At 36.7% G+C, this 15,071-nt stretch overlaps 1 protein-coding gene across 3 annotated transcripts in view; it reads right to left on the bottom strand.

The window, feature by feature from the left end:
* Positions 1-1,950: 1,950 nt before the first annotated feature.
* The window catches only part of NAB1 (NGFI-A binding protein 1), a 43,835-nt gene continuing 30,714 nt past the window's right edge, over positions 1,951-15,071 (bottom strand). For 2 of the 3 annotated variants that reach the window (XM_045480544.1, XM_045480543.1), the window contains exons 5-8: positions 10,026-10,115; positions 8,220-8,382; positions 6,188-6,301; positions 1,951-4,479 (exon numbers count right to left, since the gene is read on the bottom strand). In XM_045480544.1, the coding sequence (XP_045336500.1) occupies positions 4,391-4,479; positions 6,188-6,301; positions 8,220-8,382; positions 10,026-10,115 (456 nt within the window). In that variant the 3' untranslated portion in view covers positions 1,951-4,390. The remainder of the gene's footprint in view (positions 4,480-6,187; positions 6,302-8,219; positions 8,383-10,025; positions 10,116-15,071) is intronic. The other variant, XM_045480545.1, reaches the window with a different exon arrangement.

Here is a 15,071-nt window from a genome sequence, read left to right as displayed (position 1 = left end):
ATACTTAGAAGTTTCATGGCCTTTAAAAGACAGGGAGGATATGAAAGAATAAAGAAAGAAAGAAGCTTAGTTAACCAATTCTGTAAGCAGAACCAGTCATTATTCATTGTTCCCTTAAAAGTGATTGTTAAAATTTTCTCCACTGATAAAGACTTGCAAGTTGGAACTTAAAAACTAAATTTCCGATTAGCTTTTTCTGCACACATACAAAAAAATAAAAAGATCTTCAAGGTAATTAAAAAAATTTTTTCAAAGGTCGGTAGAAATGGAAGTCAGAGAAGAGGTTTTAAAGCTTTAACCAGTGCATACTCAAAAAGTAAGAAAAACTCTGGCCCTCGCATTTAGCTTTTGGTCACTTCTATGTAAAATAAGAATCATCTTACAGAGTCAGTAAGGAAATAGTTAACAGTAGGGTTTTTAAGATTAAACGGGTTTACAATAAAAATAAATTTCTGAACATTGGCTCATTCTTTTATTAATTTTGGAGGCCCACTTGAGAATCTCATTTATGAGGACACCCACGGATAATAATAAATAAATAAGCCTGGATTCCCTGAAACAACACCCAGGCACACAGCTGGACCATAAGGTGGTTTTTAGTTAAATAGCAGCTACCATATTTGGTTATATGCTTTAAGCTGTTACAAACACAAAACATTTACTCAACTCTAACTTTAGCTGTTTACTTAACCGAATTCATTTCCTATAAGAGACAGACCTCCTCAATTTCAGTAGGTTAATACGTTGGTTGATTTTCTTTTGAAGTCTCAGTGCAATAAGTGAAGTTACAAGCATACAAGTAAAAGAGGTATCGTGTCAATACTACTTTTTAACATTTGAGCAACCAAGTATGTGAGAAAATTCCTTGCATGCTTATTTAGGTTTTAAGTCTTAAATGCGGACAACAATAATTGTAAAGGTACACTAGGTGCTAGTAGCCTCATAATCACCGCGTCCTAAAGCTTTTACCTAAGTGGTTTTGCTAATTAAGGACAAGAAAAAACAGAATTTCCCCCTGCCTTTTGACAGGTTCAGTGGGCCGGTCAAAAGAATTACTATCCTGGCAAGCAGATGTAACTGGCATTCAACTTAAAAAAAAAAATTAGGTTTTTTTTTTTTTTTTAAGTGGCCTCAAAGAGAAATGCGCAACCGCTATGGCCTTTTATCACATCTCATGGCCTTCAGTTAACTATTCTAGTCGTGGCTGATCTCTTCTGCATCTCAATCACTAAATATGCTTTCTTTCACCTGTGAAGTGCCTACTCCCATAATGCCTACTAAACACAGAATACACATAAATGTCAGCTCCTTATTCATCCTAAGTCTGTAACGCATGAAAATCTGTATTTTTATCTGAGTGGTATTAGTTCCAATTCAACTAGGTATTGGATTCACAAAGGGCAAGGATCATGTCTTAGGTTTCCTTTGTGGCCTCCACCCTCATCCTACCATCTAGCACAGTGTTGGGACACAATGAAGCTCTTTATTAACCCACCAAACTCATCAATTAAAACTTCACTGCAAAGCTTTTGCTAATTCTCTACCACAGTTTGGCTCAATATCATGTAATTAGCTGTAACACTGAGGCCAAATCACATTAACACTTTATAAATATTAGTGTATCATAAATGTTAAATCCTAATGTTCCTCCTTTAATTTATTAGTTGGTTAGATATGGTGGATAGTTTTTACAACATCTTTGTAAACTTCTCTTAAGTGAGAACAATACAAACCAAACGCCATCCCCGACAGAGTCAAATTAAGTACCTGTTTGCCAAGTAACTTTCTAGAAATGAAGACAATGATATTTAGTTTTGACTTAAAGAGAGAAGTCCTGGCCCTGGCTCCTAACACCCAAGTCCAGCCCAAAAAATCACAGAGGGGAGGCAGAGAAGGCTACTAATACCTACTGTGAAAAGTGCTATGCAGAAAGTTCTATACACATAAATGTGTGAGGCACAGAAAATCTTTATTGCCACAGGAAGCAAGTGCACTCGTCCCACCTCACCAACAGATTTAAGAGTCACAGAAACGCAGACTTCACATAATAAAGTACAACACAGACTTGGGGAGAAATGGTCCCTTGGACTATATTGGCTGTAATACTGAGGTAACCAATTGACCTTGTTCAGTGAAAATACCTCCAACACAATGAAAAAAATCAACTAATTATAACATCCAATTCATATATACAATTCAAATAAAAATATATATTATTTGCTTCAATGTATAGCAAATTTAATACATTAGTGTTTACAAAATAAAAACTGTATTCTACTGAAATTTTTCTTGTGCTTCCCCCTTATCACTAAGCTTGAAAGACCAGGAAAGTATGATACTTACGGAAACTTATTTATGGATTTAAAGATGCAGTTTGTGGGGCCATGAAAGATGGATAAATATTAGTTGGAAGATTACCGCATCTTTAAAAATTGTTGCTTATTAAAATCTACAAACTTGAACTGTAAGACACAATTAAAAAAAACCCACAAAATTTCTCAAAATAGATTAGAATACAGGAAACGTTTCATGAAACTACTGAGATACTAACCAGTTCTATGGCTAATATTAAAAACTGAACAATCTATTTAAATCATACTCCTACTATTTCTACACAGTGAACAATACCACCACAATAATCAACCTCACGCTAGCAACGAAGTTGCAAGGTCCATAAAAAGCTTCTTCAGTGGGCTAAACACTATGGTACAATTAAAACATTTAGGTAGGGGAAAGAGCCTTTCAATAGTATAAAAGTTGTTTACTGGTGTTTCTACTGTAAAGCTATTCTACATATCAAAATGAAAAAGCAATTATATATGTGACAGTGATCAGAGACTACAGTCCCGACATTTCATCCAACATTTGGCTGATGAATTTTAGTATAACAGAGTACAACTGAGTATTTTGTACACAATTATGACCTAGAGCAGAATTAAAAACAAAAAAAACCCACATATTCAACTCAGTATGCTGTTGTCAGCAATATCTGGGTTTAGATGAATCTGGAGGAAGTAGGTAAAGCGGTCAAATGTCTTCTTTTAAACCAAAAGAAAAAATGTAAATTGGTAGAAATAGTATTTGGTTTTTTTTAAACTATGGATTCCAATGTGAAATTCTCCTAAGTATGCAAGTACATTATTAACATTTAAGCACACCCCCATAAATATGCACACAGCCCACTAATTAGAGGGAAGAAATTAAAACATACTTTCAAGCTAAAATGAATTTTAAGAAAAAAACTGCAGACACAAATATGAAAGGTCCACAAAATTGTAAAATAAATAACAAATACAGGTGTCAACTAAATGTCCACAGAATTATGCCTGCAAATGTGGATGTAGTGATTGTCCACACTTGTTACGGTCTGGGTGGTGAGACATTCCCCAGGGAGAGCCACCTACTTTCTCAGACTCTATCTAGGACATAAAGAAGAATTTCTGGATATAAAATGGTTCTTACTCTATAATATTATATATTATAGCCTTTTTACTAGTCACCATCCTTATCACATTTGGGGTTAACTTATTATGCCTTAATCTATTCAACACATTCTTAAATAACAATGTTTAAGTCAAGGCTTTTACACATCAGTTCACTTGTTTCAAATACTCTGTCCAAGTAATAGCTTCCTATTTTTGTTACAATATAATGATATAATGCAATCTGAGTCGACTAAGTAAGAGATCTGCTACTCTAGTGCCCATTTTTAAACTTACTTTAGTATTTATTAATTGCATAAATGTGCCTGATTAAGCCAGCAAAAGTGACATTTTACTACTAAAAAAGACACATTTCCTATTAAAATCAGTTTTATCAAATATTAAATACACAATATTTTTCTTGGTTTAAATTAAGCCATTTGCTTTCCATTTTTCCAAAGTCATTCCAACCTTGCCAATACCTACATCACTTAAACTTTCTTTATGACTGCAAAGATCTAAACTCTAACAAATAATAATATCTATGCTAAATACACTTAAAAGGAGACAGTGAAATTTCAAGTAAAATAAACTATCCACATCTATTGGACCAAACAGGTCTCCACATCTAGCTTTTACTTCTATAAATTACACAAATACATTGTACATTCTTAAATAATGAATGCTTACAATATTAATTTGTAAGCTTTTCCACGTAAAATGACTTACACAGGAATGTGAATGGATCAATATTTCTGTTACAGATTGCAACACTCTCTCAATTTTCTCTTTTGTGGCTGTTGTTTTGTCTTCCTGGTTTCCACAGACTACTGTATCAATCCTTATGCTTTGGCTATGAAATCTGTTTGAGCTGAATGAGGCAACGTTGGTTATTAAGGCTTATTTCTATGATGGAGCATTATCCTTAAACTGAATGCCATTTCCAGAGAACAGTGGGAGAATCACAGCTATCTTGAATCTTCAGGCTCTGTTTTGATGACTTTCTTTTCTAAAGTAAAAGCTGAGTGAGGGTAGTCTTTTAAAATCCCAAGACTCTCTGCATAAAAATGGAAACAGGGTGTGTTGATACTTTAAATCAATGGATCACAAAAAACAAATTCAAACATACGAAACAAATCCCCCAAATCCACAGCAAACAGTATCAACTATTCATAATTCTGCAATTCCATAAAAACATTTTATGTTTATAGAGTTTGTGATTAAGAGCTTCGATTCTGGATTTAAATTCCATCTCTGCCAATTACTAGCTGTGTACATCTCCAAGCAATGTACACACCTCTCTAAGCCTTAGTATCTTTCTTCATCTGCAATATGGGGATAGTATCTATATAGGGCGGCATGAGAGTTAAACGATGAAAGGCACAAAAAAGCATTTAACAAATAGACCATATTTTTATTTAACATTTGGTTCAACATGATAAAAAAATATATGTGAAATAAAATGGGTCACACGTATACAAAGTTACTGGCTAAAATATTTAGTCACTATCAATGAAAAAAAGAGACAAAAAAAATCTTCCACATTTCAACATGGAACTATCTTTAAAAGTATCTCCAGCCATGACACATGATAGAAGAACGAAGACTACTTTCATAAGGAACCATTTCCTGGAGTCAGGTGTGTGCAGTTATTTCAACCTCACAAAAACACCAGAGAATGACAGCATTGAGCATTGATAGGAAGCACTGGCACTAAAAGACAAATATATATGCACACACTTTGAAAAGGATTCTAGAAATGTAACCAATACGAATAGCTGATCCGAAATTAGGCAGTTCAATTTATGAATTTACTCTATGAAAAAGTAGATTTTAAATTTAGCAAGAGTAAAAAAACAGTAGCTACCATTTACTGAATTCCTATCAGCCAGGCAATTCTATATATATATGCTATCAGCCAGACAATTCTATATATATGCTACCTGTAGAACACTCATTAACTCCATGAGGTAGAAATGATACTTGTTTTACAGATGAAGCAACGGACTTCAAGTGAAGTTACTTTAACTCAAAGACTGAGTGATACTACATATTTTCAAATGGTGTTGTTCTCTAATACTGTGTCTAACTCACTTTTTCTTGGGTGAAAATAGGTAAACATCTAACAGTAATAAGGAAGAACTTTTCCTTTATGGAGTTCAGTTTACTTCTGAAATATAAATATCACCCCCAAAATGCACCTGGAAGAAAAGTTTAGACTTGGTGTACAGGGTTTTCTTAGTATGAAAAGAAACATGTAATCCCTCAATTTCACATTATGAAAGGCTGGAAAAAGGTAATTACATAAATCAGCCATGTATTATTTGGTTTTAAATCTTGTATAAAAATAACCATTCGTGTAATAGCTAATCAAAATAGTATCAACCTTCATAAGCTTCTGTCAATTCTTTGGAATACCAGTTTCTAAAAAAGATTGGCTAATGGGGCACCTGAGTGGCTCAGCCAGTTAAGACCCTAACTCGGGGTCAAGCATCCCGAGTCAAGCATCCCAGGGTCATGAATTCAAGCCTACTTTATACAAACAAACAAAAGACTTGCTATTATTCGAGCAATCTATTATTTCCAAAAGGAGAAAAACTGACTAGTAACATTGTTAGTAAATGACTTTTTTTTTTTTTTTTTTTGGCGGGTAGGGGGTAGACACGGGGTAGTGGGGGGAGTAGGGAATGACAGTGGAGGGCGGGAAAACAGAATTTAAAGATATTTTATTCCAGTGTTACTCTAATAATATCCCATATTCTTACCTGACTGGGACTTTGCCTCACTGGGATAAAGTCTACTCAGCTCTCCATCCACCACAAAATGATGGGGTTGTCTGTTCTGTAAATTAGGCATTCGGAGATTCAAAGGTCTTTCTCCTAATGAAAAGGGGGAAAAAAGCAACATGAACAATACTAAAAACACTTTGTGGTTTTTCTTAAAAATAAGTTTTCACAAATTGCCTGAACACTCCTTAGGAAAGAAGTAAGGAAGGCCAACAGGCACTGAACAATTTGAATAAGAGTTAGAGAAATATCTTAAATGACAACTCACGAGGGAAATGGCGATTCATGCTAGTTCCAAGGTTTATGAATCTGCCGGGACATTAAGACTGAAACATGAACTAAACAAAAGACTGGGATTTCCAGTAAGCACTCCAGCTTTAGCATGTAATACATCCCCCGAGTAAGGCATTTTCTTAGCAGTGCATTTTATTTACCAAGACATGTCATTCACTATATAATAACACTAGAGACAGAGAAGGCTTCAAGCAACTTCCTGTTAACAACAAAGTCTATGGTAAATCCATGAAGACAGAATTAGCACAGATATGGTAATAACGCTGAATGCACCAAATCCTATTCTCTGTCATAATCCTAAATCCATCACACAGAGCTGACTGCTAACCCAAAGTGCACTGTCATGGTTTCACAAATTAAGAGTCACCAAATCTTTCATTAATTTTGCTTTTGCTTCTTAACCCTTTTGAGTCTTAACTGTCAAGGATGACTTAGAGAAGTTAAACAAGACCTCAACTATAAAGTTTCCATAATATTTTAAAAAGGAAGAATGTTCTTCTCCTCCAGTACTCTGAAATCAGCTGACATATTTTACTCTACATTTGGCGAATGCTTATTAAGATGGTATTGTTACTGGGGCACCTGGGTGGCTCAGTTGTTAAGCATCTGACTTTGGCTCTGGTCATGATCTCACAGTTCTGAGTTCAAGCCCCTCTTCGGGTGAAGCCCACTTCTCTTTCTTTCTCTGCCCTTCCTGGGATTCTCTTTCTGCCCCCTCGCTCATTTGCACCCTCTCTCTCTCCAAAAAAAAAAAAAAAAAACAAAAACATGGTACTGTTACTTAGAAAGAAATCTAGTATTTTGACAGTAGTAACCACTCTCTAGAAAACTGTAATAATATGTAAACAAAACAAAAAAGACGGTCCTACAAAAATTATTGTTTTTCTTCAGACACATATCACTATTTGAAACTAGTTATTATCTGCCTCCACTGCAGCATAAGCTCCAAGCCAGCAGGGACTTAACTTCACCAATGCATCTTCAGTGCCCAAAAGGATGCCTGGCGGCACCCAGGAAATACTATGAGTAAATGACAATGACTTGAGATTTTCTTCATGTGTGAATACAAAAAAATTACTCATGAATCATAGCTTTCTAAACCTAAGTGTCTAAGAGAACAATCTCCAACATACCACACAAAATATTTTCATAGGGACTGTAGGCCAATCTAAAGCCTGAGAGAATACAAAATTTCTTCAAGTCTCTCCATTTGTATACTATCTCTACAAATCTCAACTCTCGTCACAGTACTTTAGAAGCAGTTAACCATATTCCCTTAGAAACCAAATGTTATAAATTTCATAGATAAATCTGTTTTTGAAGTCTAAAAAAGTATGAAGTTGTGGTCTTTTAAAAAATGACAAACGTCTCCCATGGAATCAGTTTCTTGGGGGGAAATGATCTGTAATGTTTACATTTCCCATTCCCACTCACCCTTTACAAAATACATGGCAAATGCATGTGTCGGCTACTGTTTAGGGATAGTAAGGTAAAAACCAAACATACAAACAAAAAAAACCCCAAAATAATTACGAGTTACATTTGCAGGATGAATTCCTTCTTTTTAAAAAAGAGACAATTTACCAATTAATTTTTACACAGAATGTATAAAATAATCTCTCTAAAATATTAAGATTTAAAAGTAGGCAAACTTTTGTTTCTCTCTGACGTGCACCTAGCAACTGCGCTAGAAGCATAGGCCACTCTCGAGAGGTACCTTGTCCGTCAGAGCTGTCAGCAGCCAGGCCGTTAGGGCTGTGCTCTTCCGACGTCTGCCTGTACAGCCCCGCGGACAGTCTTCTCTCAGCATGCTGCAGTCTCTCACAGCCAGCTGGGGCGCAAAGGAACTCGATCTGCTTTGCCATCACCTTTTCAGGCTGCTAGTAAGTAAAGCAAAAATAAAATCAGTAACTAAAACATTCTACATGGTTTTAATGGTTTAAAGATGCCAATTTCAGACTCCAGCAAATATATTTAGTATTCATTAAATTAGTTCGCACTTCATGTGGTATACACATTCCATAAATATGCTTAGATGTCTATATCATCATGTTAAAACATAAAATGTTGGATTTTGTGCAAAAGAAAAAAACCTTCCTGCTCATCCTTGAAAGAGAATTCCACTTCAGCTCAAAGGCAAAATAACCTTAGCTTTGTTTCCCAAAGTACTGAGTCCTTTAAAATATTTTTTTTAAAAAGGAACCTCAGAGCAACAGCAACATCTGCTATAATCTGCTTCTAACACACAGGGTGACATCTTGGCATTTTTTATTTTAGGATCTGGCACTACACATGCTCTGATATGATGACAGTATGTTTGGGGGAGAAAAGGTGTAAAATGGCTGTCTAGAAGAACAAGACAAATACATCTCCCACCAAAATCAAACAATGCAAATTATGCAGGAAAAACATGAGTGCCAACAAGAATCTTCACCTTGCTCGTGGAATGAGACTGCGGTATTTCCCAACCAATCGTAAAAAGACATGCTTTAAAATCACAATTAAGTTGGCTGACATACAAATTATCTCCGTGTGTGTTTTGTAAGTTTCTTCTTTATGTATTGCTTTAAGTTACTTACATGTGACACTGAAAGCACTGTATTTATGTATTTTGCTAAGCAGGTAATAATCAAAATGCAGACAGGAATCACTACCATTCCATATGAAACAGTAGCACAAGGAAGCTCCTATATAAAATTAGTTACGAAAAATCCTGATTCACAGTAGTAAAAATCAACAGGTGAAAAATATTAATTCAGAGACTGGGATAAAAGCTTATGCTATTTTTCTGAATGCAAATAAACCAGATCAAAAGGAACAGTAATGTCGATTCACTGGAGCTTATTAATTGATAAAACTTCAGTAAGATTTCTAAGGAGGAAATGGAGTTTTCATCCTCTGAACAAGACAAAAACAAGACTTGGCACTACTGAATTTGACCCAAAGCAGTCACTAGGCAGAAGATCAACAGGAATAAAACTTCCAGTGTTTTCTAAAAGGTTAAATTAGACCTTTTAACACCTTTTAGAAATGTTAAATTAGATTTAAATGTTAATTTTCACAGACAACAATAAAATAACTCAATAGCAAAAGCACCTGAAGCTACACATTAATTTAAGGATTTTTTTACCATACACGAATTGAAATGATTTAACAATAGCTACCATGGCAATTGATATTGTGTTGAGAACGAGTTCTAGTTTATCTCAGAGTTGTATCACACAGCCATAGTCAACATGGCTGTTTTCCTGGTACCAAATTGAGTTTTCTTAGGTAGAGAATCTGTCTTTCTTCCTACAAAACTACAAAGAATAAATATCACTCTATCAGATTCTGCTCATAACCAAATCAAACTACGTTGTTGTTGCTATCTTGTTGATACAGCTGTGGATCAGATGACATTTAAAAAACCACCAGAAAGAAATCCAATCCCTGGATGCTTAAAACCAAAGCTAGCCGAAGCAGCCATTTATTGTTCATCGACAGACATTATTAGGAAATGTTAACTGGTGGTTTACGTTACCTGTGAACTAAGAGCAGCAAGTTCTTCACTCTTAGCTTTAGCCTGCTGGAAGAGTGTCTGCACAGAATCCTGGAAGTCTGGAAATCCATCCTATGGGCCAAAGCAGAAGTCCTTTTTAGTTGGAGTTTGTAAATAAAGTATCAGAACTGGGAAGACAGGGCCAAGTAAACAGCTTTAACCCTACAGTTCAAGTAATCATGATTAAAATTTTAATGTATAATACTTCACTTCAGACTTTTATGGTACGAACTTTATTTCTACAGCTGTAACATCAGTAAAAATACAAATGAAAAGGAGAAAAAGATTTATATGTTTATACATTTCACATAGCATTTCATCTAGTGGTTCAACTAGTAATATTCACTATCTTCATACTGGACATTCTTTTCTTTTTCTTATTTTTGGTTTGAAAACCACCACAAAAATATTTTCACGGAAATAGCATTTTCCATAGCTTAGATTTTCCGATACAATAGATTGCAGAAGTACAATTACAGCAAAGGGATGGACATTTTTATGAACATTTTTCTTTCACATCCTCTACCCAAGGGCCTTCACTGGTTAATCTTACCATAAGTTTTCTTTGCTAGCACTGGGCGGTGTTGGCTTCTTAATTTTTGCCAGTTTGCATTTTGGTATCAATATTCAAAAACTTTTATTACATTTTATCTACTGTAGTTGTGTATACATTTATTTTGTAAATTCTTCTATCCCTATAAACTTCAGAAAGGCACTCTGCTTTACGGATTTGATAAATACTCAACTCTACCCTCCAGTTTTTCTAAAGCTTTATCTTGTTTGCTTTGTTTTTTTTTGTTTTTTTTAATTTTTTTTTCCAACGTTTATTTATTTTTGGGACAGAGAGAGACAGAGCATGAACAGGGGAGGGGCAGAGAGAGAGGGAGACACAGAATCGGAAACAGGCTCCAGGCTCTGAGCCATCAGCCCAGAGCCTGACGCGGGGCTCGAACTCATGGACCGCGAGATCGTGACCTGGCTGAAGTCGGACGCTTAACCAACTGCGCCACCCAGGCGCCCCAACTTTGCTTTGTTTTTTAAATTTAACTCTCTAGTCCATCAGGATTTTATTTTGTTATATGTAATGTTGTAAAGAACCAATGTAAATTTCCTTCGAAGTGCTACCCAATAATCCCGACCGGAATTTCAGAATTCTTCCATGTTGACTTGTGATTTCTCCTTCAGCATTTCATATAAGAGGCAATGGGGATTTGAATGGTCAACACCTGCACTCAAGTTCCAATTCTAACACTTAACACTGGATGAGTAATTTAACCTTTCAGAAGGTTAGTTTCCTCATATGAAAAATAAAGATAAGAGCAACTATCTGTTAGGGTTGTTGTGAGGAGCAAATGAGATACTGCCTTCAGCATGTAATCACTGCTAAATAAGTGTATCAATGCATACTTAATTCTTACATAAAACAGAGCCTACCTCGGGCACTCTACTCCTGGACAATATACCAACTTACATTATTACCACTGTCCACTTTATGTATATATAAAAGTGTCAATCTACTACTTTTCTCAGTTATTTTGTGGGGTTTTTGGTAATTTATTGCTCCACATGAAATTGTTATCTACAAATATCATGACAGCATGGTTTTAGTAACCTTACTAAAAACTACTAAAGGACTCTTCACAGAAATGGTCATTGACCTCCAAAACATTTCTCCCCTTGTTTCATGAACTATATATTTGTGTAACAAAGGGTAAATCATTAAAAACCAAAGTTCTTATAATAACAGCAGAAAGAGATGTGATAATAACAAAATATTTTATCTTATTTGAAATAAGAGATACAGATTCGAAAGTTTTTCCCCAACAAGGTCTTATTTTTCCACTGCAGAACTCATGTTTTCAAAGATTTCATCTACCAAACTTCTTTTCTTAAGTAGTAATTTACTATTTTAAAATTCAAAGACATGAAATGAAACGGAGTCAGAAGCAAATAAATTTGACATCTTGAGATAATCTCATGTAGCTTTATGGTGGGTAAACATATAATCAACATTTTTATTTTTTAATAGTTATTTATTTATTTTGAGAGAAAGAGAGAGAATGTGAGCAGGGCAGGGGCCCAGGTAGAGAGACAGAGAGAGAGAGAGAGGGAGAGAGAGAGACAGAGACAGAGACAGAGACAGAGAGGGAATGCCAAGCAGGCTCCACACTCTGCGTGGAGCCCAATGTGGGGCTCAATCTCACAACTGTGAGACCATGACTTGAGCCAAAATCAAGAGTAGGATGCTTAACCGACCGAGCCACCCAGGTGCCCCTAGAACCATTTTAAAGAAGCAAAAATTGATAAAGAACACTTAGCACAATGTTTGGCACACAGATATTACCCAACAAATGTCTGCTACTGATATTTATTAAGTTCCCTTTAAAAGCTACCGGATTTAACCACAGTAAAATAGAGAACACGCTGTTAAGTGACTTACTGCATTTCTATGATATAGCATAGGCAGCTCAGAGATTACTTACATACTAGACATCTTGGGTTTTTAACACTAAAACCAGCAGGACAATATTGACCATACTGGAAGGGAACTGTTCTAGTGGAAAGAACAGTGGAAATCTGGAAATACTTGTTTGTTCATTCATACAAAATCTCTTGTTTGCATAATAGGTTCTAGACTCGGTACTCGATGCCTGGACTCCATGCCTCCTGCCCTTCTAGCAAACAGTCTAGAGAAGGCAAGGACGAAGAGATCCCGAGCACAGACGCCGTCAGGGAAGGCTTCCCAGAAGGCATGACATCTAGGCTGAGACTTGAAAGAAGAGAAGGCTCTAGGGAAAGAGAGTAGCTTATATAAAAGCCTGGAGGCAAGAAGAACAGGAGGACACACTTGAGAGGCTGGAGAATATTTAACATAGCTCAGGGAGAAACATAGCTCTCAGGGAGAAAATGAACCCGATCTGTGTTTCTGAAAGTCCAATCTGAATGTGATGGGGGCAATGTAGTGGGGGGGCAAGGATGGTGGTAGGGAGACTGGTTAGAAGGCTGTGACCAAGACAGAGAATAGTGGCCTTACAACAGAGAAACACACGAATTCCTAAGATATGGCTTTGGCAACCAGGAGTTTGGTGGTAACGTTCTCTAAAGTAATGAATTCAGCACCAAGGAGTTTTGGGAGGGAGCAGAAGGTTGATGAATTCAGTAGGGGACAGGCTACATCTTACCCTCTGGAGACCTCTGTGTAGGTAAGTTTGCAAGGCAGGTTCACGGAGTTGTGAACTTGGGGCAAGAGTCAGGTTGGATAACCACACTAAAGAATTCCAGCTTCTCAACAAGCCCTGGGTGGGGTGTGCGCAGGCCAGAATCTCCAATATTCCGGTTTTTTAAAGGAACTCACAGAAGAGTGATCTAGTCTTCTTATGTTAAGAACTAGATGTGTGATCCCAGGTAGGAAAGTTAACTTCATTATTGTTCAATGGAGATTTAAACCATCTGCTTTATCTGCCCAGTGGAGATTTGTGGGGATTCCATGAAGTAATGCAAACAGTGATTCTTGGAAAAGCCCACACTGCTATACAAACATACAGTGGCATCACTGTCAGGATTATTCAACCATGAGAATTTGGAAAAGCTGGAAGGGGTAACTTCAAACTCTACATGTATGCGCAAGTTTTTGGGAAATGGACACTGCTCCTTCATTAATAAAGAGACGTAAAAACATGCAATAAGCAATAAACAACAATATCCAAGTAATGAGTGGTCTGTCTCTGTAATGAAGACATTAGTCATTCTGATTTTCTCCCACAGTCTTTGATAGTTCTTTACGGAAAAATACAGGACTGAGGAGCTATCACTACATGATCTAGGTTTCAGGTACCCAAAAAATGTGGCTTAGAAATAAAAGTGAGAACATTCCCAAGAAACTGGTGTCTTTCATATTATGTTTGGTGCAGGACTTTTGTTATATGTCTCTCAAGCTTTTTTCCCAAGAACCAGCTGTACCACGCTATGAGCAATTTATCTTCATGTCATATTCTTGGCTGCTGCCATTAATCACAGTGTTCCCTTACTGGTGAGACTCTGATTCTGAGCACTGAGAAAATAAAAGACACAGGGTGGGATGCTGTTCGTGACCTAATTACTCTCATCCCATTGGTCTCCACCCCCATTCCTCCTCAACTTTCCCACCAAATACCGGCAAGCTTTAAAGCCACTGCTTAGCTGTCTTTAAAATGACTTGTTCCAACAGATGTTCTCAGCCTCACACGTGCATTTTCCTTTTTTTTTTCTACTCACACTTTCTATATGAATAGCAGATTGTAATGCTTCTGTTTTTCTGATCCAGAGGGGAAGAGTCTACATCAAATTAGACCAGCTTTCTCTCAATAGCTTAGTAACAGCGTAGGTGGATGTTCTGACCCTCTTCCCTCCCCCTGCCTCCCTCTCCCACCCCCACTCCCCTGGAACTGCTAGCAGATGTTTCCTCTAAGTCCTTCTTCTTCAAAACCCCAATTCTCTGACTTTCTGGACTCTATTAACAAACTGCATTTCTTTCATGCAGTTATCTCTGATTGCTTGGCACTCCCAGCCCACACAGGATCAAGAATGCTGTCACCTCCCATCTCTCTCCCTAGTTTCCAGCAATGTCAGTGAACGAAGAAAACTTACAGATGAGATTGGAACAGTAACCACCATATCCTTCCTCTCTTCCAAGACACTACTTACGACACTGAAGGTAATGACAGGGTTTGTTCTGAGAACATGTTATGTTCTTAATGAAAAAGAAAGGCTATCAACTGAAATCTATTTTAATTAATATTAAAAAAAAATTTTTTTTTAATCTTTATTTTGAGAGAGAGACACAGTGTGAGCAGGGGAGGGGTAGAGAGAGGGGGAGACACAGAATCCAAGGCAGGCTCCAGGCCCTGAGCTGTCAGCCCAGAGCCCGACGCGGGGCTCGAACCCACGAACTGTGAGATCATGACCTGAGCCAAAGTCGGACACCTAACCGACTGAGCCACCCAGGTGCCCCTAATTAATATTTTTTAAAAATGAGGGAAAGATATGAGT

Source organism: Leopardus geoffroyi, chromosome C1 (genome assembly GCF_018350155.1).
Source record: "Leopardus geoffroyi isolate Oge1 chromosome C1, O.geoffroyi_Oge1_pat1.0, whole genome shotgun sequence".
Lineage (NCBI taxonomy): Eukaryota > Metazoa > Chordata > Mammalia > Carnivora > Felidae > Leopardus > Leopardus geoffroyi.
Note: the sequence above shows the minus strand (reverse complement) of the source record. Positions and strands in the feature narration are given on the sequence as shown.